The sequence below is a fragment of the Populus nigra genome, chromosome 10 (genome assembly GCF_951802175.1).
Source record: "Populus nigra chromosome 10, ddPopNigr1.1, whole genome shotgun sequence".
NCBI classification, from domain to species: Eukaryota; Viridiplantae; Streptophyta; class Magnoliopsida; order Malpighiales; family Salicaceae; genus Populus; species Populus nigra.
Window position 1 is genome coordinate 5,342,600 of NC_084861.1, and position 26,589 is coordinate 5,369,188.

The 26,589-nt window shown below is 36.5% G+C and overlaps 1 protein-coding gene across 1 annotated transcript; it reads left to right on the forward strand.

Moving 5' to 3' along the window:
• Positions 1–21,918: 21,918 nt before the first annotated feature.
• LOC133704304 (protein WVD2-like 3) lies at positions 21,919–25,616 on the forward strand. The gene is made up of 7 exons (XM_062129099.1): positions 21,919–22,054; positions 23,303–23,873; positions 24,145–24,227; positions 24,349–24,442; positions 24,582–24,653; positions 24,805–24,915; positions 25,120–25,616. The coding sequence occupies exons 2-7, from the start codon at positions 23,307–23,309 to the stop codon at positions 25,354–25,356; spliced, it is 1,164 nt and encodes a 387-aa protein (XP_061985083.1). The 5' UTR covers positions 21,919–22,054; positions 23,303–23,306; the 3' UTR covers positions 25,357–25,616.
• Positions 25,617–26,589: the final 973 nt, after the last annotated feature.

Genomic DNA, 26,589 nt, shown 5'->3' on the forward strand with positions numbered 1-26,589 from the left:
CGCAACCAGTCCCTTGCCTTAGAATCTCTGAAAGACCAGTTAGGGTTCCTAGTGGCCATAATACTAGGTGGCGACTCCCTTATTCAATAAAACAAAAAGACCCCGAAATCAATCGAGGATCGCCGTGACGCCGCGCTCCGCTCGCGAGGGTGCGACAAACCTCAACATGTTTAGTATGAGTATGAAAGATAAGATTCATGGATAAATAAGTAGCACCAAGGTTAATTATCACACCAAATGGTAAGAGTAAAAGCAGAAAAAGAAAGGATTTGCGGGTCTGTCAGTAAATAATAAAGCTAGATAACCTCAGCAGTGTTGTCAGCTAGATAATCTTCCAATCACGCAAAACCATAATGGAAAATACTAATCTGATGGTTGCTTACTTAATAACAGGACTGAAAGTTTCAGAGTAATCAATGTCTTTTTGTTAAGTAAAACTCCTAACAACTAGGCGCGTTTTATACCTCTCAACGCTGCCATCCACATGGCGTTTTATCTTGTACATCCACCGAATGCCAACAACATTCATCAAAGGATGGAAAGAAGTTGTAGATCGGTATCATTAGATCGCAAGGCCTGAATTTCCTCACGCATGGCACCACGTTAAGCCTCATACCTATTAGCATCAGAAAATACAATGGGTTCATAGGTACGAGAAGACATTACCTAATTGATCAGAGCAGCAAATATAGTTGTAAACATTGTTAGAAGGGTAGTTTTTGGCAGCTGAGGATGAAGAACCATGGGATGATAACGAGCGGCAAAATGAGAAGGAGAAGAACTTGAACCAGTGAACTATTAAAGAGGATAAGAAGAGAAATCAACAAAGAGTTACAGGTCGGCTAGAGAACTTGAACCTGCGACAAAACTAGTCTTCTCTACAGTAACAAACCTGGAAACCTGCAATTTTAAAGGAGAATAACTTGTTCCTACATAATGATCATTAGAAAAATAAGCAGATGGTGACACAAGGGCAGAGTTGGGTGGTGATGGGGTGGTGGCAAACATGGTTAGCTAGTGATGGGTCTGGTTGGGTTCGGCAAGTGTTAGGGCAGAGTTGTTGGTATTGTGAGTTGGTGGGGCAGTGGGGTGAAAATTTAGGGAAGAATTTAAGGTTGGCAAGGGTGTAGGTTGTGAGGAGGTGACTCGTTGTTATGTTATTGGTTTAGAATTTGCAAAAGAAAACACATCTTCATGAAAACGAACATGACAGGAAACATAAATACATTGAGATGTTAAATCAAGAGAATGATAACCAATGTGAAAGGAACTATTTCCTAAGAACACACATGTAGATGAACAAAAATCCAACTTATGAGCATGATATGAACGTTAAAAAAGGAAAGCAAAGACACTCAAAAGTACGCAGGAAAGCATAATCAGGAGTACGATGAAACAGACACTTAAACAGAGATTTATTATGGAGGACAAGAGTAGATATATGATTGATAAGATATACTAATGATTCAAATGTATAGTTCCAAAACCGTAGCAGAGCACTACATTGTCCTAGCAGGCTAAGGCCAATTTCGATGATATGCCGATGGTGATGCTCAACGGTGTCATTTTGCCCATGTGTATGAGGACAAATTAACCTGTGATGAATACCAATAATCTGAAGAAACCATGTAACTTATGATATCCATCACCCCCAATCAGTTTGAACAGACTCAATTTTGCTTAAAAACCGACGATCAACAAGTATTTGAAAGCAATGAAATGTAGAAAACACAACGAATTTGGCAACAAAGGGATAATACCATATATGTTTTGTATGTGCATCTATAAAGATAACAAAGTAATGAAAACCATAAGAAGAAAACATGGGAGTAGGGCCCCAAACATCACTAAATATTAAATCAAGTGGGACAGTAGTTTTTGACCCAAAGGCCTCAATGACAAACACGACAACTTGCCTAGTAGACAAGCTTGACATTGAGTAAAAAAAATTTAGAAGTACAAGCTATTTTATTTTTGGAAACTAAAAAATTAAAAATACGAGAAGTATGATGACCCAATCAACAATGCCACAGATCCGCAGTCGCAAAGACGTAAGGAAACCAATAAGCTTGAGGTATGGGCATGGCAGAAGACTCAGATAGAACATAGAGACCATCATTACTCTAATCAGAAAGGAGCACTTCCTTAGTGATGAAATCCTTGACATAAAACACAAATGCATAAAATTCAAAATAAACATGATTATTACAATAAAATTTCTGAACAGAAAGCAATGATTTGGTAATATAAGGCACATGAAGAACGTTAGATAATTTAAAAGTATGTTTTGGGAAACATAAAATGGTATGCCCAATATGGGATATGGAAAGACCCTTACCGTTACCAACATGTAAATAATCATTACCAAGATAGGGTGCAGAATTGGTTAAAGTTGCAAGATCAAGCATAAAGTGTTGGTTTGCACCGATGTCTAAGAACTAAGTAGGGGCAGAAACATTACTAACACCAAAATAGGCAGAGGACTGTTAGCCACTGCTGTGAAACTAGGCATATTGAGGGGTTGTGTAACCAAATGAGAAGTGTTGTAATCCATTTTTGGATCCCCACAAAAATAAAAAATAAAAAGAAAAAAAAAAGAAAAAAACCCAAAATAGTGTAGACACCGTTCCTCCCATGTGCATGCCGTTGCCCGAGACCCTCAGGAGTGGGGAGCAGCGCAGGCTGCCCTGGCTTGGTGTCCCCTGCTCCCCATGCGCATGCTGCTGCCCCGCTCCCCTTTCACCTATATATATACTGTTATTAGCAGCTGCAAAAAGAGGAGGAGAGTTTTTGAAAAGGGGGGAAGAGTTTTTGAAAAGGGGAGAGAGGACTGGAAAACTAAAAGAGGGGGAAAGTTTTGAACGAAAAAAAATGGCAGTTAAAGGAGGAAAACAGAGGGGAAGAGACGAACGGTAACCTCTCTCTCTGCTCTCTCCCTCCACCGTTTGGAAGCACACCGCCACCTTCCTGACCACCGTGAGGCATCGTCGGCTTCCTCCCAACACCACCAGATTCTCCCCCATGATCCAGCAGCTTCTCAAGACCAGCCTCCCCCGAACCCCACAGCAGCAGCAGCAGCACCAGGAGCCGCACCAACGCTGCCAACACCCTCATCATTTTCTTCATCTCAGCAGCCACGCCAAGAACAGTTGAGAGGGGAATGCTGGAAAGAAGAACAGGAAAGAAACGAAGAAGGGAGGATGACCTGAAAAAGAAAAGGAACGGATGGAGATATGAAGGGGAACTGGGCAGCATAAGAAGAAAGAAATAGGGAGTGAGAGATCTTTTGAAGAGGACGAAAAGAGAGATAGACAGGGGGAGAACGTAAGGAAGCAGAGGAGAGATTGACAAATAGTGAGAGAGCAACAGGAAGAGGAGGAAACAGTTCCAGCTGCTGATTATGCACTCCCTCCCACTCACTACGGGATTTCTGTTAGTGAATGGAGTAGCACCATAGCTGATAGCCAATGGACAACTGATGTAGCCTAACAATCCATTCATGCTGCCGACTTCTTCCCAAAACAAGGTGGACTTTCTGTTTGATTGGGGTGCAGCTCCCGCTCCTGCGCCGGCCCTTCACTCTCCCTTCCTCTTCGCTGCTAACAACAGCTCATTACGGAGAAAATGGAGAAGTAAGAGGGGAGGCCAAAGGAAAGTAAAGGAGCAGAAAATCGAGACTCCAAGGGTGCCGATCTTTTGCCATACCAACAGAAGACTTTCTTCCACCTGTGAAGGAGACGACAACACTGTGAGCAGCCATAAGCAAGAGCAGCAGCAACACCACCAACCGCACCAGCAGCTGCACAGACGAGGAGGAAAGGCAGCCGCAGCAACACTGGAGAGGAGGAAGAGCAGCCGCAGCAACACCACCAACCGCACCAGCTCATCATCTCTTTCGGTCTTTGCTTTCATTTGCTTGCATATGAAACCTGCAGAAACAGGGAAGAAGAAGTGCAGGAAATCAGAAGAAAGAGAGAGGACCGAAGATTGTAGAGGAGGAAACTCAGAAGAAGAACGCCAACAGAGAATAAAGGGGGGAAAGCTAAAGCGGACGGCAGCACTAATCGACCAGCCAGGAAGCCTTCAAACCTCGCCGTTATCCTTTCGTTCCCAGGTCTGTTCTCTTCACCTCCTGCACCGTGAGCATTCTTTGCTTTGTGTTTGCACTGTTCAAGTGAAATTTAATTCACTTGAACAGTAACGTGGTCTTTTGCATGCAGTTTGCTTTGTTAATGTGTGAAAACGGGGTTACTGTGCATATGCACAGTAACTGGAAAATTAATTAACGTGTTACTGTGCAGAGGAACAATAACACGGTTACTGTATAGTGAACAGTAACCAGTCATGTGGTTTGGGTTGGGCTGAGTCCAGCCCTGTAGAAAGTAGGCCCATTTTATTTTTGGGCTGATTTCGGCCCATTTTCTTTTTGGGCCGGGTATGGCCCATTCAAAAAGTTTTCTTCAAAAATGTATTTAAAAATCTGTGATTTTCTGCAAGGTTGTATTTTTGTACTATAAAGATACAAGTCCGGTATGAAAATACCCGGTTTTCGTCGAGACATCAAAAAATATATATATAAAATGAAAAATGTTTTGTTTTCCTGCATACGGCCAATACCCTAACATGTTTTTAATGTTTTTTTCATTTTTAAAAACAAATATGTGAAGTTTCGAAAATGTGTTTTCGCATGGATTTCTTAAACACAACAAAAATCATTTTTCTTACATTTCTGGATTTTACAACATGTTTGTAAAACTCCAAAGGGTATTGGCCAATATTCCAAAAAATATAAAAATCTTATTTTGGGGGGAATTCATCTATTATTCACCGCTAATGTTTGGATAAAGAAATCCTTAAAGGATGAATATCCAAAATATTATTGGGAATAATTTGTTATTATTCACTGTTAATATTTGGATAAAGAAACCCGGAGTGGTAAATATCCACAATAATTTTCTAGGAATAATAAATCCGCACAAATCCTTGAAAGAAGCCTTGATTATAATCGAGGACATTTCAATTGTTTTTTTTTTACTCCACGGTTTACGAGACAAAAAAATAAGTTTTTAAAGCACCCTAGATTTCGTTCGTCAGAGCAGACTTATCCTAGGAAACTGATGGGATTAGAGAACATCAACACCATAACAGTTATAAGGCAAATCAAACACCAAGCAGCTTACCTTAGGTAGGGCGTACTAGGGGTGCTAAAACCTTCCCTTTACGCAACCAGTCCCTTGCCTTAGAATCTTTGAAAGACCAGTTAGGTTTTCTAGTGACCATAATACTAGGTGGCGACTCCCTTTTTCACAACAGAAAGACCGCATATCAATCCCCGCTACGAAGGAAGTGTCGCCGCGACGTCGAGCTCTCGGGAGGGTGCGACAAGAAGCACAACTGATACTTGACGGTTTGCTTAAAAGATCGATGAGAGGACCACTGTCCAAACCAAGAAGGTCGTATGTTCTACTGCTAGTTGCTCTGCCTCCAATCAACAGGAGTAGAGGAATGGAAGCCACGGATTTCAAGCCTGTGTTAGTGGCTATGACAATTGCTATTGGGACATCAGTTCCCATGAGAACGACCTTTTTATGGCTGAAATTAGGGTTATGTTGATATTGGGCAAGATTAGCAAAAGGCGACATTGATGGTGTGTGCAATAGAGGTGGCTGAGGCAGTAAAGGTGAGTTTGCGTCCATGGATTAAAGGGAGGTCTTGTGTAGAAACTAATGAGTTAGCAGATGGCTATGAAGGTCGGCATATGACAGTGGTTCTGCCTTGGTTACGAGGTTGGTTACCAAGTCTTTGAACTCACCACAAAGGCCACGAAACACATAGAGGTTGAAGTCTTCGAGGGAGATAGGTCGGCAAGTAGAAGTCAATTCATCAAATAATGATTTTGCTTGTTGCATGTACATAGTAACTGAAGCATCACCTTGCCGGAGATCTTAAAAGGACTTATGGAGTTGCATAATACAAGAATTAGACGGAGACGCAAGAGCTTTCTCAAGAATACATCGAACACAATGAGAGGTATGACAATCTATCACAAGGTGCAATATATTCATGAAAAGAAAGGAGAGTAACGCACTCAGGATAATTGTTAGTAAACATGTTTTATTATTGATGTAATATTCGACTCAGATACAATCATAAACTCATAGTTTCTTTTAGAGTTTATTTTTTTCCTTGTTATGTAGTTAAACATTGCTAGATAGAATTGGTGCTAATGATGTTTTTCATAACAATTTTAATTACTTTTTATACATACATATGTATCTCTTCATAAAGGAGATTCAGTATGCGCATCTCTCTTGAAAACATTTAAAGAACTTGAGATTGGGAAGAACGCAAGAGGTGTAATGAAGCAATATGGGATGAACTAGCCAGCGATATTTGACGATATATGGTATCATCTGCACATGAAATCTAACCTACCCTCCGGAGGTCGGATTAGAAATTGCTCCAAGTATGGAACATACATTAACAAGGAAAAGGCACATGAGTTCCAAAATAAACACACAATTTTAGAACATGAAGATGTGTCCCCTTTGGAACTGGTAATGCCGCATACAGGTAAAATTAAGTATTCCATGGTCGGCCTTTTGGTTTTCTTCCTTCTTTTTTTGTTTTGTTTTTGCAGGAGTATATATAATTTTTAAAACTCGTAGCGGTAATTTTAATGAATGAGTGTTTTTTTAATATCTATTGTTTTGGGTAGGATATAAATATTTGAAATTCTAAATTTAAATACTGACAATGAATAGAATATAAATATTATTAAACTCCATTTAAAACTTATATATTTATAATTTTTTAACTCACTATATGACCATTTTGCAAGGCTAATTCGCGCGATCAAAGTCAAATACCGTTTTCCACGGCTAGCATGCACCGGCTGCTATGACCAGGTTTTTCCGGTCTTTGGACCTGGATCATCATCTCGTGGCATTGATTCAAGCACCGCCTTTTTTTTCTCTTCAGCATACGCAATCTCACTCACCCGTCTTCATCTGCAAACTTTTGGATACGATGAATACTAATTCTAGGGCTACATTTTCTTTTTTCTTTTTTCTTTTTTCTTTTTTTTCAATTCAAGGTCTTTCTACGACTACAATGTGGTCACTTTCTCGGTAGTCTGTCTACAAATATGTAAGGTTATTCATTTAAAAAATCAAATAATTTCCTAAAATAAATATATGGTCTGAATGCATTAATATATATATATATATATATATATATATATATATATATATATATATATATATATAGGGCTAGGAAAATAGTTTTTAAAGAGTCCAACAATTGACAAATATAATTTAACCTTCAAACAAGCATGCTCCTGAAAAGTAATTCAATAATTCCACAAGTATTCCAGCTCATAAAAAAGGAAATAAATACTTTTCAGGAGCATGCTTGTTTGAAGGTTAAATTATATTTGTCAATTGTTGGACTTATATATATATATATATATATATATATATATATATATATATATATATTCAGTCATTGATCATCATTCAGTCAAAGGACTCAGCGAGTTGGTTTTCCAATTACCAATTCTAAATCCAGGTCTAATCTATAATCCGAAGAATTGGATATGGTTATCTGTTTACTTTTTTTTCCCCTCACATGAATTGAAAATACAGCTTGTTATTCAAGGCTCCGTGTGATTTCAGTTTTGAGACCATATTATATTTCAAACTTCAACCTATGTCAAGTCATTTGTAAGAATCCAAGCATTTTTCACACAAGTCAATTGACCAATCACCAGTTGATCGAGCGAGCAAAATTACCACCTCGTAGAAAATGTTAGAAAGGAAAGTATGTTTTATACTGCAGAGAGAGGAAGTGATTCTAGGAAGAGAGTTTTTTTTATATATATATCACACTTATAATCATCTAATAAGAAATATTAAAGGCACACTATTGATCTCTTGATATCATACTTGAACCGCAATTAATATATCATACATAAACTACATTAAATGTATAGGAATTATCACATTCAAAACACACGCCGAAATTACTCAAAAAACACATAGTCGTATTTACTAAAAAAAACTTGTTTGTTTTTGCTTCAAAAATATTTTTGAAAAAATTGGAATTTTTTTATTTTTTTTTCAAATTAATTTTTTTTGTTTTTTAAATTATTTTAATATGCTGATATCAAAAATAAATTTAAAAAAATAAAATAAAAATATTATTTTGATACATTTTCAAGTGAAAAATACTTTGAAAAGCAATCGTTACCACAATACCAAACATGTTCTAAATCAATTAAATCATTTAAAAAATATTAGTTTTTTTAATAAAAATCACTAACTTCATTAAAATCTCTTATAACTAGCCAGTCAGATATGGCTGTATAAAGAAAGAAAGAAGAACAAAATCAAAGTATCAAGTACTTTATGAAACAAAACAGGACTAAACAAAACATTGTCTTATTAACCCATAAAGCTAGAAAACAAACTAAACTTTAAAATTAATAAAAACTAAAACCATGAAATTAACTAAATTTGTTTGCTTCTTGGTTTCAAATTTAATCAATTCAAATTTTAATTGACTTTTAATTCTTTCAAAATCACCCTTGAAAAATCAATTAACCCCCCTATAATATCACAATCTAATCATTTTGGTTCTTGGACTTTAATTTCTTGTAATTTTGACCCAAATTGACCCGGAATTTGATATTTCTTCAATTAAGCCCTTGATTGCATTAATTAATTAAATCAAAGTTTAATTAAATCCCTAAATTTATCAATTCTTCTAATTGTTTTATCAAATTGACTCCTGAATTTATAATTTCATCATTATTAGTCCTCAAACTTTCAGTTTGTATTATTTTGACCCAATTCTCAAATTCATTTTTCATTCTCCTTTTTTTTAATATATATTTTTCTAGAAATTTAAAAATTAGATTATGACAATAATTAGACAACCTATTATTGAAAAGATCATTTCTAGTGTATGGAAACATTGATACCAATAACTTTAACCAAACTGATAATCCGTGAAGTGTGAGATCAAACATTTTAGTCCAATTCATCTCCTCATCCTTAAAAATATAACTATTTCGAGCGGTCTATATAGTCCACAAGATACCATATGCTAGCTGAGTCAGTGTTTTTGCTGAAATTTACCTTTAATCATTATAGGCAACTATCTTAGCATCTCCTCCACCGAATTAGGCATACACCATGCAAATCCAAATCATGTCATGAAACGTTTCCAAAACTTCCATGAAACATTTAGGAATAAATAATGCACTTGTTCTGTTTTAATATGACATAAAAAGCACAGAGCTTGATTCAGTTGGATTAGTTTCCTACGCATCAATAGATTTTTTGTACAAATTTTATCCAAATACAGTAGTGATTATAATACAAGGTGATCAACAAATTATTTTAGAATCAAATATAAAAGACAATTAGCATCTCTTACTTCAAGAATACCCCTTTTGACCAAGACATATGCACCTGGACATATAGGTCGAAGACTGCTTCTTCTAGCTAGGGTTGGAATAGAGAATTGATGTTCATATATATAGACATGTGTTGTGTGTGGTCCCGCACCATGTGATGGTGGGACCACCACATTAATTAGTAAGAGACAGCAAGGCAAGGCTGTCTCTTTGAATTAATATAGGAGCTGCCACTGTAGATGGCAGTAGCAAAAACGGGAGAAAAACAAGAGAAAAGAGAAGAAGAGGCAGCAGAGCAGCCTGTGTTCTTTCTTCGATTTCCAGCTCGTTCACCGTTGGATCGGGCTGAGATTTTGACAGCAGCTTCTAGACACATTCCTCTTCATTCTGGACGGTTGGATCGAAGATTGGTGGTGTGGAAGCTGGCCGTTTTGACAGAAAACGGGGCTGTCAGTTTTGTGAGTTTTTCTCAAATAATTATCCTTTAATCTTGTTGTAATCCGAGAATAAGTAGTTCTTGATGATATATATGTTGTATCCCTTAGTTGAATCTGAGGAAGAACAGTTGTGAACCCATTATTTGTGATAGTGGAAGTTTTTAGGTGGACTCCGGTCCCGTGGTTTTTCCCGCATCGGGTTTTCCACGTAAAAATCTCGGTGTTAATTTGTGTGATTATTTGCATTATATTTGATCATTGTTTGAATCTGTTTTTTACTGCACAAAGAGGGAAAAAGGATTGGGACTTGTGAATTGTGAATTGTATTCCGCTGAATTGATCCGGTTAGTTGTCCCGAGTTTTCCCAACTAAGTGGTATCAGAGCATTTGGTTGTGTAGATTGAGTTCTTGTGCAGTTAAAATGGAAAAGGAAGATTCGGGCATGATAAAGCTCACTTCCTCAAATTATTTTCTGTGGAAAACAATGATGGAGGATCACTTATATTGCAATGATTTGGCTTTGCCGATTGAATGTAAAGGAATAAAGCCTGATGACATGGATGATGCAAAATGGAATGGACTAAATAGAAAGGCTACCGCTAATGTTAGAAAATGGGTATCTTCTAAGTCTATTAATCATATTTCTCAAGAACATGACTGCTATACAGTGTGGAAGATGTTGGAAGAAACATTTGCCAAGGAGAGTGCACAAAACAAGGTTTTTGTAATTAGAGACCTTGTGAATTTGAAGTATAGAGATGGTGAAGATGCTTCAGTGCATATAAATGTATTCCAAGGGTTCTTGAATCAGCTGTCATTGATGAACCTTGAGTTAGCCGATGAAATGCAAGCATTAATCCTATTGAGTTCATTGTCGGATAGTTGGGAGACTTTGGTAGTGTCACTTAGTAATTCTACTCCGAATGGAAAGCTCACTTTGAAAACAGTGAAGGATTGTATCCTCAATGAAGAGAAGAGGAGGAAAGGGACAAGCACTTCCGAGTCTCATGCACTTGTTACAGAAAGTCAAGGGAGAAGTCAAAGCAGGTTCTCTCACGGCAAGCAAGATGGAGAATCCAGCAATAGAAAAGGCAAATGGAAGCCAAGAGGAAGATCTCAGTCAAGGAAGGGTTTTAAGTGTTATTATTGTGACAAGCCTGGGCATATGCAAAAAGATTGCAGAAAGTATAAAAGAGATAAAAAGGGTAGAGATGAAGACAAGAATGAAGAGAATGGTACAGCTGCAGTTGTATCTGATGGTGATGTTGCCATTGTGTGTGATGATGGTTGTGTTAATCTTGCATGTCAAGATATCACCTTTGTTGCAGATTCAGCAGCTTCTTGCCATGTTACACCCCGACGTGATTTTTACACATCCTACACTGCTGGTGACTTTGGTCAAGTTAGGATGGGAAATCAAGGGATGGCTAGTGTTGTGGGCATTGGAGATATTTGGTTGGAAACCAATACTGGGTGCAAGTTGCTACTCAAAGATGTTAGGCATGTGCCTGATATGCGCCTACATTTGATCTCTACTGGTACTCTTGATGAAGAAGGCTATCACAGTTACTTTGGAGATGGTAAATGAAAGCTCTCCAGAAATTCCCTAATTGTTGCTAAAGGGAAGAAGATGGGTCTCTACATGTCACAAGCCAAGGTGATCAAAGGGGAGGTAAATGCAATTGAAGATTGCTCTACTGATTTATGGCATAAGCGGCTTGGACATTTGAGTGAGAAAGACCTTGGAATCCTTGCCAATAAGAATTATCTTCCTTTAAAAGGTATGAACTTGAACACATGTACTCATTGTTTAGTTGGTAAACAACATAGAGTTGCATTTCAAAGATCACCTCCACATAGAAGATCACATGTTCTTGATTTAGTTCATACTGATGTTTGCTCAATGATTGATAAGTCTCTTGGAGGTGCATTGTATTTTGTTAGTTTTATTGATGATCACTCCAGGAAGATTTGGGCTATTTGTTTGAAATCCAAAGATCAGGTGCTTGATGTCTTTAAGGATTTCCATGCCAGAGTTGAAAGAGAAACTGGTAGAAAGCTTAAATGTGTTCGAGCAGACAATGGTGGTGAATACAGGGGTCCTTTTGAGAAGTACTGCAGGGAACATGGCATCAAGTTAGAGAAGACAGTTCCTAAGACTCCACAGCAGAATGGAGTGGCTGAGAGAATGAACAGAACAATTGTTGAAAGAATTAGATGTATGCTCTCTCATGCAAAGCTGCCTAAGTCCTTTTGGGGCGAGGCAATGAAGACTGCAGTTGCCATGATCAACCTTTCTCCATCAGTTCCTCTTGAGTTTGATGTTCCAGATAGAGTTTGGAAAGGAAAGGATGTTTCCTATGCACACTTAAGAGTGTTTGGATGCAGAGCATTTGTACATGTTCCAAGGGATGAAAGGTCTAAGCTTGAAAGCAAGACAAAGCAATGTATTTTCTTGGGCTCTGAAGATGATGAGTTTGGTTATAGGTTGTGGGATCCAAAGGAGAAAAAAATTGTGAGAAGCAGAGATGTTATCTTCTTTGAAGATCAAACCATTGAAGACTTTGAACTGAAGGAGAAAACAGAGTCTACTACTTTTATTCCATCTAATTCAAATCTAGCACCTACTCCACAGTTATCTTTGATGCCTGCTAATCATGGGGGAGACTTGCAAAATGATGAAAATGGTGGTTTTCTTAATGAGCCATTAGTTGGTGATCCTGAATCAACTAATGATGATATTGATGTTATTCCTGAACAGGTTATGCAGGAAGCTCTAGATGAGCCACAATTGAGGAGGTCAACTAGACCTCGCCAACCTTCCACCAAATACTCTCCTCATGAGTATGTGTTGGTTACTGAAGGGGGAGAGCCAGAATGCTTTGATGAAGCTATGTCACATGAGAAGAAAAGTGAGTGGTTGAAAGCAATGCAAGAAGAGATGAAATCCTTGCATGAAAACCATACATTTGATTTAGTGAAGCTTCCTAAAGGTAAGAGAGCACTCAAGAACAAATGGGTGTTCAGGTTGAAGATTGATGAACATTGCTCACAGCCAAGGTACAAGGCAAGATTGGTTGTGAAAGGTTTCGGTCAGAAGAAGGGTATTGATTTTGAAGAAATCTTTTCACCAGTGGTCAAGATGTCTTCAATCCGAGTTGTGCTTGGCTTAGCTGCTAGTTTGAACCTTGAAGTTGAGCAACTTGATGTGAAAACTGCCTTTCTCCATGGTGATTTAGATGAGGAAATCTACATGGAGCAGCCTGAAGGGTTTGAAGCAAAAGGTAAAGAGCAGTTAGTTTGCAAGTTGAAAAAGAGTCTATATGGGTTAAAGCAAGCTCCAAGACAATGGTATAAGAAGTTTGATTCTTTCATGGTGGATCATGGTTATGACAGGACCACTTCTGATCATTGTGTATTTATGAAAAGGTTTCCAGATGGAAACTTTATTATTCTCCTGTTGTATGTGGATGATATGTTGATTGTTGGCCATGATGCTAAGAAGATTCAGATTTTGAAGGAAGAGTTAAACAAGTCTTTTGCAATGAAAGACTTAGGACCGGCAAAACAAATTCTTGGCATGAAGATCACACGTGACAGGAAGAAGGAGAAACTTTGGCTATCTCAGGAGAGATATGTCCAAAAGGTACTTGAGAGATTCAACATGAGCAACTCCAAACCGGTTTGTTCTCCACTTGCAAGCCACTTTAAACTAAGTTCTAAGCAGTGTCCTTCAAGTGATGAAGAAAGAGATGAGATGAAAAAGGTTCCTTATGCATCCGCAGTTGGTAGCTTGATGTATGTCATGGTTTGCATAAGGCCGGATATAGCTCATGCAGTTGGTGTGGTTAGTCGGTTCCTCTCCAATCCTAGTAAAGAACACTGGTCAGCAGTGAAATGGATACTTAGGTATCTCAAAGGTACTTCTAGTTTCAGCTTATGTTTTGGTAATGATAAACCTGTGTTGGATGGATACACAGATGCAGATATGGCTGGTGATGTTGATTCTAGAAAGTCCACATCAGGATACTTGATGAAGTTTGCAGGGGGAGCAGTCTCATGGCAATCAAGGCTGCAAAAATGTGTTGCATTATCCACTATAGAGGCTGAATATATTGCTCTTACTGAAGGGGGTAAAGAGTTGTTATGGATGAAGCAGTTCTTACATGAACTTGGCCTAGTTCAAGAGAACTTTGTGTTGTATTGTGATAGTCAAAGTGCAATCCATCTCAGTAAGCATCCTACTTTTCACTCTCGGTCAAAGCACATTGAAGTTAGATATCAATGGATTCGAGATGCTATGGAGATGAAGTCATTTGTTGTCGAGAAGATCCATACAGATGACAACGTGTCAGACATGATGACCAAACCTCTACCGAGAGAGAAGTTTGAGTTTTGCAGAAGGGAAGCAGACTTATCAGAGCCTCCTAAATTGAAGCTTACATGTTGATCGCCAATATGGCGAATTCCTCACATGGTGCGTGAGGGGGAGATTTGTTGTGTGTGGTCCCGCACCATGTGATGGTGGGACCACCACATTAATTAGTAAGAGACAGCAAGGCAAGGCTGTCTCTTTGAATTAATATAGGAGCTGCCACTGTAGATGGCAGTAGCAAAAACAGGAGAAAAACAAGAGAAAAGAGAAGAAGAGGCAGCAGAGCAGCCTGTGTTCTTTCTTCGATTTCCAGCTCGTTCACCGTTGGATCGGGCTGAGATTTTGACAGCAGCTTCTAGACACATTCCTCTTCATTCTGGATGGTTGGATCGAAGATTGGTGGTGTGGAAGCTGGCCGTTTTGACAGAAAACGGGGCTGTCAGTTTTGTGAGTTTTTCTCAAATAATTATCCTTTAATCTTGTTGTAATCCGAGAATAAGTAGTTCTTGATGATATATATGTTGTATCCCTTAGTTGAATCTGAGGAAGAACAGTTGTGAACCCATTATTTGTGATAGTGGAAGTTTTTAGGTGGACTCCGGTCCCGTGGTTTTTCCCGCATCGGGTTTTCCACGTAAAAATCTTGGTGTTAATTTGTGTGATTATTTGCATTATATTTGATCATTGTTTGAATCTGTTTTTTACTGCACAAAGAGGGAAAAAGGATTGGGACTTGTGAATTGTGAATTGTATTCCGCTGAATTGATCCGGTTAGTTGTCCCGAGTTTTCCCAACAACATGCTACATGCCTAAGTCTTACATGTTGAAATAAATAATTTAATATTTCCTAAGTTACTGTGTGTATGTGTTTTTTGATTAAGTTCAATACGTGCACTTTGAATATGATAATTCATATATTTAGTATGGTTCATGTATGATGTATTGGTAAAAGTTCATGTGTCACACATATACGGCGTCATGACAATCATCCTCCTGGATCGAGAATGAAAAAGACAAGGAATTCTTATTCTTTATCAGTAAAAAAAAGGAATGGAAGTCACCACCTAATATTTTGATCATTAGAAACCCTAACTAGTTTCAGAGGTCAAGTATGAGGACTGATTGCGTAAAGAAAAGGTATTAGCACCTCTAATATGTCTTATCTGAAGTAAGCTGCATTATTTAATTGTCTGATGTAAACTATGGTATTATTGTGTTTTCTAATCGTTGGTTTGTTTAAAGTTTAAGAAAAGTTCTTCTCAATAAGGAGATCTTTATCTTATCAAGTTAAAAACCTAGTCGTTCTAATGTCAATATAAAAATAAAAGAAACTATCTTTTTATTTAATATCAGGAATACGTCTTACATATAAGTCCATAATCCCGGATACTAACAGAAAACAAAATTATTTTTTTGGTATTTGAAATATAGGTCAAGTTCTCATGACTTTAATAAACTTGTTATTAAATTCTAAAATGCATAAAAATACATATTCTTGAATTTTTGTATGGAAATACAATATGATATTTTATATTTTTGAGAAACTTGGTCGTATGCATGAAAACAAAATATTTTTTGTTATTTTTTGTTTTGTTTTTTTAAGAGGAAAAAAAATTGAGATTTTTAAAGTTTAAATTTTTTTACAACATTTCAGAGAAAACTGGGTATTTTAATACTAATTTTGTATCTTACAGAGTAAAAATACAACCAGTATTAAGCAAAATTGGTAAAAACAAATATTCACGAGAAAGTCACAAATTTTTTAAAAGGTTTTTTGAAATTTTTTTGTTTTTTTATTTAATATATAATATATAATATTATATTATTATTATTATAATTATATAATTAAATATATTGGGTTGGGCCCAGCCCAATTAAATGGGCTGAACCCATGTTGATTGGGCCTATGCCAGCCCAGCAGATCTTTTGGAGTCATAATCTTTTAATGCAGCATGTAGCATGCTTCAACCCAATTTCCCTCCATGTTCAAGTTAATTTTACAACTGCTATTTGCATGTCAGTTGTCACTATTCATATATTGAGGCGCAATGAGATCCTGTTGTAGGAAAACCCTCTCATGGCTTCATAGATGAGCACGTAGATCTTATATAGCCATAAAAGATCCTTCTGGTGACATTTACGCATAATGCGAATCAAACAAGCTAATACATGCATACATTTGGTTTTGAATGATACAGCCATAAACCTGCAGGTTTATCCTTGTACTTTGCTTTGCAACTCTTGTTAAATAGCCTCTTAGCTTTCCAAATAGATTACTCCTTGTACTCTGCTCTATAGTTCCGGACTTGACAGTGCGACATTTTGAATATTATCCCATGCCCATGTTTCATCTCTGAAATATGTGATGTAAACCATCTATTTGAATCAACGACAATGGAGATTCCAGCATTCATTTGACATGGAAAGGAAGTAAAGTAATATAGCTTTTATTCTAAATTCCATGAAATTTGAACTAATTCCACAGGCGTTGAGATGACAATGCCTTGGGACTTGCTCAAAGATATCGTCGAAAATGCTTCGACTGCATATAGAAAGTGTGTCAACCTCCATTACATATATAGCATGGCGCACAGGCGCTGCAATATGATCTGTTATCTCCCAAACGTACGAAATTTACTCCCATGTTTTTTTTTCCAGCAAATACACTTGAGCTGTAGTTTACATTCAAAATAAGCATCTCAATATTAGATTGTGTGTTATTATTTCGTGGACGCCATAAAATTTCTCTACTAAATTCAAAGGTTGGTTTTCATTCTTTTCTACAATGGACAAATAGCTTAGGTTCATTGAATAGTTTTAAGAAGGCCTGCTGATTATAACTCTCTGGTTGAAGCATGTATAAATTAAGACTCTGTCTCTATGAAACCTCCTATCTGGACTGAATCCAGTGGAGTGATTTCCCTGGTATTTGGTTAGCTAAGCTAAGAGAAGAGGGAAGAAGATACAAGAGAAATGGAGAGAACGTAGGGAGAGGAGGGACGAGGAGGAGAATCCACAGCTGGATTAATTCTTGTTCTCTTTCATTTTGTCCATGTCCACTCTGTGACAACTGATAGCATACATAGGCAGTAGCAGAATAACTGAATGCTGACTCAGCATTCTTCTCAGTGCAGGTAGTTACACATTTTATTGAAACGATGCGTATAAGTAAAGGCAAAGGGATTGGCTGATACGGTGCGTTCCACTTGGCAACGGTCATTTTTTCATGCTGGCAGTCCTCCTTAACCAAATTCACCTGCAACACTGGTCTGTCTCGTGTCTACAAATTTTATACGAATTTTCTTTCATGCTCTACGTTTAGCAATTTAATGCATATGGACTCGGTAAAAAGAAGAAGAAAGACGGGAGGAAATTTTATTTGTAGATCGATCATGGCACGTGCAAAATAGGAAGCGTGGGAACCACTTGATGATCAAATCATTCACTTGGAATTGAAGATTAATGGCATGATGGAGGGGTATATATGTATGTGGGGTCCAATACGTGATTATTATTCTTCTAAAATTTAGAAGAGTATATGTGCCTTAAAATGCCACCCTTCCTTTTACTCCACTCACGGCCTCTTCCAAACCCATAGAAAAGCACAGCCTCACAGCTCCCGGGCCCCTCCCTGTCTCTTCCCATGATTGCCTCATGATCTTTGCTTCCTATGATTGCCTTCACGCGTCTCACCGACTTCGAGCCCGCAGAAGAGCTCGTTCGGAGTTCGGACCCCATTTGGCTCTATAAATTGGTTGTTTTAGAATCATATGGCATGCTACAAAAGTATTAGGAAATTAATATTATTTGAATTGTTGAGAATAACGGTCTAATACAATCGTAATTGAAAATAATAGTTATTTTAAAAATTATATCTTTTTCAATTTAATTAATATATATAAAAAATTAACTCAAAATTTTATAAAAATTTAACAATCAAGAAATAAGATTTCAAATTCAATGGTTAAAAAATTAGATTTCTGTTTCCAACGTGGATATTGTTAGAAAAATTTTAATGAAATAATTTTAATTATACCTTAAAAAAACACCAAATATAATTATAATTTGTTAAGAATTTTATATGATGTTAATAATTTAGGGTTAATTATAATCAAAATTTGCTTCTTACTTTTGAGCATTTAAACTTCAAAAAAATACCTTATTCTATATAAGATCAAAACAATCATGTATTTTTGTAATTGTGATCAATTCAGTCCGTAGAAACCATAAGGTTAATTTTCTTATGATCCCTCTCACGAAGCTAAAAAGCTCGATCATGGAAAAATTAAATGGCAGCCAATACCCCATACGGGTGGGTGATGTTTGCCACCAACATAGTTTTGAGCTTTCAGTGGTCAAGAATAAACTAGTTGCCTGGACAGCGATGGTGAAGGCCTAGCTACCAGCTAAAGGTCTTAGGTAGATATGGAAGCAACAACGCCAATCAGTCACCTGTCTGTCTTTCTTGCTTGCTAAGGACACTGAATGATGTTTAACAAAATGGGTACAGGAATGGTTTGTTTTAGTATTTTAATTGTATTTTTTTTATTGTTATTGTTTTAAATTAATCTTTTTCAATTTTTTAAATCGTTTTAGTGGGATAATATTAAAAAAATTTAAAAAATTTAAAAATATATATTTTAATACATTTCTAAATAAAAAGAATATTTTAAAAAACTACAAGCATTTCTAAATTGAAGTTAAATTAAAGAAGTTTAAATTAAAGAAGTGTGTATTAAATTAAATAGAGGGTGTCGGGGCTTTATCAAAAGGGTTAAGCAGGAATAATCAAGGACGGGGCCATTGCAATTATCTGGATGGAACGTCTTCTCTTCTATATATTGCTTTTAGGTTAAGATAAGAACATCTTCTTGAAAATATTACAGTGCCAAAGCCAAACATTCCAAATGATTTTGCCAATTTCCGTTAAAAAAACATTATCTTAATTAGGACGTTTAGAAAAATATGAAATTTTCTATTTGCATGAACAGATTTATGAGGCGATATATTTCCAAGTGGGCTCCTTGTTTCCCGTCTCACTATTTCAAGTGAAACCAACACCTGCACAACTACGTTGTTTCTCTCAAACTCTCTTCATTATTGTCATCAGTAGTAGTTTTAAAATATTAAACACCAAGAAAATTAAATGGATTCATCTTTTTTCTTTTTTTAATAGTAATATCATTAAGATTTAGCCAATGCCATTGAAAAAATAGCATGAATTCATCTAAAGCTAAGCGGATCGATTGTATGATCATTCGTCCATTCTTTTTTTGGTGAAATCGTTCGTCCATTCTTAAACCAGATTCTAAGTGAGTTGGCTATTTTTGAAGTGTGTACTATGCTTACGAAGCTGCTTTCAGTAAAGTGATGCTCTGTTGTTTTTAAAATAATTGAACATGGGACTCATGGTTTGTACTCGGTGATGGAGGGGATAGGAGATTCTCATCTAAACAAAAGGGTTATTCTCTGTGAAAACCCTAGGTTGTTGTTTAAAAGAGAGAAAAGACAAAGCCATCTGCCAACGGGGTTAGCAATTCCTATCTGGACTTTGCCTTGGCAACGAAGATATGTTAACCTAGTTTATAATTCTGGTTCGGTTGGTATTCTTCGACACGATTTGTTCTAAAAATCAAATAACAGGTGATAAGCTAGTTCTCCATAGATTCCTCGGAGTGATGGGGCCCTGCTGCCTTCCATGCATGGAGTGGTTAAATCGCCCTTCGTCCTCTCCTCCTTGTTCACAGAAAAAGAAGTGCCAGGAGCGTCAGCATTGAATAAAGATTGATCTAATCCTTGTAAGGTGATTAATTCTCTTTGTTGACCAACTCCAATGAGAAATAAAAGTGGAAGACGTGTGTATGAGATTGAGGATGGTAGGTGTGATAGATATATTCCATGCAATAGCTAGATAATCAATTGAGATAAGAGCAACGAGCTAGCCATTATTTCTTGAACGAGAATATTTGTCACCTGTTGTAGCGTTCTTGCTAACAAAAGGGACCTGGCACCGTCCTATACAATAGCTGAATATATAATCAATTTCGATGCAGATAATTATCTGTTTTCAATCTAATATCTAGATAAATTTAATTGCCGCATGCCAGAAATGATAATATATGTAGACAGACATGTACAATTGATCTCTTGTGAAAATAACTTAAAACATATATGTGTGTGTGTGTGTGTGTGTGTGTGTGTGGAGGATCGAGGAATAAAATCACTAATGCATTGATTAAATATCAAAGAAAAGAAACAAAAGCAAGCATCATTTTCCAAAGAGAAAATCATATTTTAAGGCTATAGACAGGCTTCATTCACCTAGCCTCGCACATTGTAGACTACAACCTGCTCAGGAGTGTTAAAAATAAGAAAATTTTGATCGAATGTATGATTATAATCAATCAATTAAAATGTATATGTAGTAATAAAACCAAATAATTATGAAAATAAATTGCAATATTCAATTATTCAAAATATTTAATTTCATTATTTGATGTGGCAATTGATTTTTTCTATAATTGATGATTGGATTAATTGGATTAGAATCCAAAATTAATATATTGCCTTGATTTGTTTTCGCAACATGCCTCCTCAAACTTAAAGAGATTTTAAACAAAAAAATTTAAGAATTTGATATCTGTATTTAAAAGATAATAATAAAATATGGATGATTATTAAAAAAAAAATAACCTCAATACACCCAGGTTATTCAAGCTAATAATAACTACATAAAAAATTATATGGGACAATTTTTAACTCTTTATAAATAAAAAAATAAGTCAGTTTTACATGAGTTTATAACATGAAAAACATGGAAAATATAGCATGACGTTAATACTTCATGAACAAAGAAATGCCATAAAAAGCATAATAGGAAAAAAAATGGTTTTTAAATTGTGATTCTAATTATTATACACACACACACACTAGTAAATTATAGGATTAGAGTTTAAATCACTTGATCAATAGTTTTCTTATTGGCAAAAATAAAAAAAGGGTTAATAAAAGAAATTTCCAATAAGAGATGTATCTAATAATAGAAAGAAAATGACGAAAATAAGAAGGGTTAGGAAGTAAATACAAAAAAAAAACAAAATAAAGTAAATAAAGATTACAAGAAACTAATGGTCAGTGACTAGCAATTGAGAAGAAAACTGTCCACTAATAAGGCAAAAAAATATTAAGAAAACTTAATATATTGCTTTAATTCTATATTAAAAATGAGAGACTTTATTAATAGAATTTACAGATACAATTAACCATTTAATATATATATATATATATATATATATATATATATATATTGCAATTTTTAATCATTTAAAATCATTAATTTTGTCCTCTTGAAGTGGCGCTTGATTTTCTCTATAATTAAATGATGAGCACGTCCTGCAATAGTAAAAATAGAAGTTACTGTGTGGATAGTGCCATTTGACTCATTTCAAAAAACATTTACCTGAGCGGTTTAAAAAGTTGTAAATTGGCAAAAGTTTTGGAGTAAATCCCTGAAATAGAAAAACTAAAAGTAGAGATATTGAAATATAAAAAAAGTAAAAGATAGAAATCCTAAAATTGCAGTTCACTCAAATTTCAAATTTCAAACTGGGAAAAGCACGTAACGGCGTGTAATGACAGAGCGAACACCGACCTGAGGCGCTTAAAGACAAAAAAGACTATAAAAGAAACCAGTAACAGAAACACAGCTCCATAAGGCAAACAGAACGCGAAGGACAAAAGCCAAAAAAAAAAAAAAAACAACACAAACACAAACCTTGGTCAGTTTTCAATATTGTTCCTCGACAGATCGGGCTAAAAAATGTGAGTTCTTTACGAAATTTGACACACTCTGATTCAATTTCTCACTCTGGATCTGTTTCTCATCCTACATTGCATGCATGGAATGTAATATGGGTTTGAATTCATCAATGCATTTTGGTTTTACGATCCTTTCGGTGTCGTTTTGCTTGCTTCTTATCTTCCCTTCGACTTAGCTATGATTTTCTTCTCGGATACCTACTGGAAAATCTAGTTTTCTTTTTAAGTTTGCAAAATAAATCTGGTTCTATGTATGTTTGATTGCTGAGAAAATGCAGTACAGGAAACTGACAGAAAATTGAAGCTTTATTTATCTAAGTACAGCGGAGTTCTTCCTAGAGAGTGGAAATTATTGTGTTTCATCGAGATTTATGGGATGCTTATTGTTTAATAGGAGTCTCCTTGTTTTCTTTTCCCAAATAGGTTGTATTGTATGATTTCAAGCTCAAAGAATGAGTGCTGTTTTTGCCGCTGTGTGTATCCTGACAGAAAATTGAAGCTTTATTTTTCTAAGTACAGCGGAGTTCTTCCTAGAGCGTGGAAATTATTGTGTTTCTTTGAGATTTATGGGATGCTTATTGTTTAATAAGAGTCTCCTTGTTTTCTTTTCCCAAATAGGTTGTATTGTATGATTTCAAGCTCAAAGAATGAGTGCTGTTTTTGCCGCTGTGTGTATCATCATTTTCCAGTATGAGATGATTTGTTGTTAAACTCTTTTTGAAAAACGAATAAAGTTATTTCCTTTTTGAATGAAATAATTTGCTCAGATGAAATAATACAGATTGGATTTTTTTCTTTGGTTCTCTCTTTTGCTTGAATGGAAAATGGGACTTTTTCAAGTTCTGGGTTCTATGTTTTGTGGGGTCTGTCTGCTTGGGTTTATTGTCATAATTACGAATTGGGCATACCTATTTTGTTAACTTCCTATTCTCTGGTGCTTATTAATTTATGTGCCTCTGTTACTCTTGTTTTCAAGGAATTTGATTCTGAGTGTTTGCTGCTTCTTTTTCTTAAATAATTTGCATAAATTTGCATGCTTGTTAAAGCTACCATGGATTAAGGCAAGTAAAGGGATGGCTAGAGAGATGAAATTGTTTAGCTTCAGATGGTTGGTGGTCGTTTAACACTGGCTTTGTAAGAATTTCTAAAATAGAAGGGGGAAACTGAGGGGGATGGAGTAAAGGTTCTCCTGCGACACATATATGCAACAGGGTATGATTATTAATGTGATAATTGTATGTCTTGATCCAGTGAAATGGGTATAGAAGTTACTGACATCTGCATGGACAAGGAGTCAGACTCTGTCATCGTATATTCAAATGGTGTCTCCCATGATCAAACTCATGAAACAGTTCCTCATGATCATGGTGTTCTGGAGTCCTACGAACCTATCAATGGGGTTCCTGAGCTCCATAGTTCAGAGGAGAGTACTGAAGCAAAGGAATATGAGGTGAAGGAATGCACCACTGAAGTCTCCGTTGAGGTTACTGAACTTTCCCATGCTGAAAAAAGCAAGGAAGGGCAGCATGTTGTATTCTCAAATTTTGAGGATGGCTTAAAAGTGAAAAAGGTTAAAGCAGTAAACAGAAAATCAAAGGATATTGGTCAACAAAAATCATCTATAAAGCGTGTATCAAAACCTGCTTCTGCTGCCATTGCTCGAACAAAACACACTGTTCCTCAGCCATTTGCCCTAGCAACTGAAAAGCGTGCTTCATCAGGAATTCGTCCTTCTGGGCCTGAACCTGATATCACCAATGGTGTGAACAAATCATTCAAGGCAAACAATGTATTACGTCAAAACCCTATGAAGCAGAACCAGGTATGGTGGCTGACCGTAAAATTGTTAGTAATTATTAATTTAGCCTTCTAAGGAAGCTCATGTGGCAGAATCTACTGCTTACTGCATAGCTTTCAAAGTAGATATGTTTTTCTTCTCAAAAAAATAAAAAAGAAGAAGAAGAAGAAGAAGATATTTTTCAGAATGCGGTGGTGAACTTCAGATATATTGGAAAATCATGTCTTAATATAATTAAGGGATTGGAAAACTATACTCCTAGTTGATACTGGAATTCTTGTTTGCTTAACTGCAGCCACTTTCAGTGTCAAGGAAGCCATTGCAACCAAATAATAAGAAGCATCCAGATGAGGAAGATAATTGTTCTGTCACTTCCTCGTATCCTTTTTCTAGCAGATTAAGTTTGAACTAGATTCTTTTGTTCATTTCTTAAACTTTTGTCACCTCTGTTGCTCGATTTCTCTTTTTGAAATCGATTTCATTCCTTGACGCTGCATAGTACCACAGCATCTGCACGGCCTATTATGTCCAAGGCAACTGCCGTAGCAGCCCCTGTATTTAGATGCACTGAACGGGCTGAAAAGCGGAAGGAGGTGCTGCCTTGATCTCTTTGTTTCATTCAGAGTTGAAGTTCTGTTTTGTTGTTTTCTTTTTTTTAATGCAAGTTTTTGGGATGGAAACATACCTGAAGGCCAAGACTCATAACAGTTTTATTATGTTTAAATCTTTTAGTTCTATTCAAAGTTAGAGGAAAAATATCAAGCGTTGGAGGCCGAGAAAACTCAAAGTGAAGCAAGGACCAAGGTAAAGTACTTAAAGCAGCTTGATAGCAAAGGGTAGTGAAGAGTGACTCAGTCTATCTCCAGTGTCAAGTTTAGCGGTTGACATTACATTGTCAAAGCAAATGATTCTGACATGTTTCTTGATTTGTCTTTTCAACGTGACAAATTTCAAGGAAGAGAAGGAGGCAGCCATCAAGCAACTAAGGAAGAGTTTGACGTTTAAGGCCAACCCAATGCCTAGTTTCTACCATGAAGGGCCACCACCTAAGGTTGAACTAAAAAAGGTAGTGCATATAGATTCATCCCCCCCCTGCTGTTCTAGTAAAGATTTATCGAACAGGTTTCTGGGATGTTATTTTTTAATTTTAAATCATCAGAGTATGTAGCAGTGACTGATGACAGAAGATCATGTACAGATGCAAGTTTCCCAGGATAACAAGTTTATTATGATTTATATCTTGACACATGTGCCTTCATCTGAATGTCAGCTGCCACCAACACGTGCAAAATCACCAAAGTTGGGCCGAAGGAAGAGCTGCAATAATAGAGTGAATTCATCTCAGCCAGACAAAATGAAAAGAGATTTCAATGATGAAAAAAACCAAAGTCAGGATAGTTCCACAGAAGATACCAGCAACCCTGTTTCTCAGCATAGTGTCCTGAAAGGCCATGCCATTAGCAAATTTGAAGATGAAACCCAGCAAGCAGAGGAGATAGATGAGTAAAGTCCACCCAATGAGGTTAATGGGCAGAGTTATGCAGGCATTGATGTTCAGTCTTAATATTGTGGTGAGCACTTAATTCTTAATTTATAAGAGACAAAAGGTCCCAATTCTCTTTCTGCGACTGCTTGAAGCATGTGAATGTTGTTGCCCTTTAAGTTGCAAAGACTTGTTGCAATGTTTACGTAATTTATGAAGTGTAAATTTTCTGTAACTTATAATATCTATGCAAAGCATTCCCGTTTTGCACTCTTGTTGAGTAATCTTTTTTCCTGACGGAGCACCTACTTTGCTTTCTTTCTTTCTGTTTGAAGCACATGGTTAGGAAAATATGAAACAAGATGCTGATCTTCCAGTTTTTGATCCTGCTTTACTCGAGCTAGCTGTTTCTTAAATCTTTGTGTATTGCTCTGATAATAGGGTCGTTGAAAAGAGAACAGTTGACGTTGTAACATTTGGTAGAACAACAGAAAATTTGAAAAACTGTTCTCGGTGAATGCTGATTTTCGAATCAAGAAAATCTAAGAAGATTGGTCAATATGCCCGATGATGCGAATGACGTATTGTTGCATCAGCATGACCCGCAATTGAGAGAGGGAGAGGGGGTAAACTTGAGGAAGGAAATGCTGTGCTGTGCTGTGCTGTGTTAAACACAAGCATGCTTAAGGTTGTAGTAAATGAAGAGAAGATACCTGAAGGGCACTTGGGTGTTTTCGGTTAATCAAGCAAGAATTCTAAACACAAGCATGTCCCATTGGTAGTGGGAGAATTAATCATTTTATCCATGCACTCTCAAGCCAGTCTCATCTAATCCTGAACTCCTCATCCAATCTTCCCCTAAAATCTTCGAAAAAAATTGCTTAAAATTCAACAGATGGGAAGCCAACATGCTTAATGTGGGATATAGACGGGCTTCTGGCTTTCCATGCACAATTTCATATGCATCGAATTCCGACAAATTTACTTGAACAGAACAGAAGGCCGTGTTGGAGATCTCACTGGAATTTAGGAACACAATGGATAAGATTACAATATCCAAACAAAGCCCATTCGATGAGGACACTGCCAGAAAACAGTCCTCTACTCCTCTGAGTCCGCCTGCCTAGCAGCCTCTCTTTAAAGAATAGTCGTGATGTAGATATCTCGCAGTCAAACTAGAGGTGGACATGGGACCTCAACGTGACGCTATTCTACTTCTCCTTTTACTATTATTTTTATTAGTATGTAAGTTTTAGG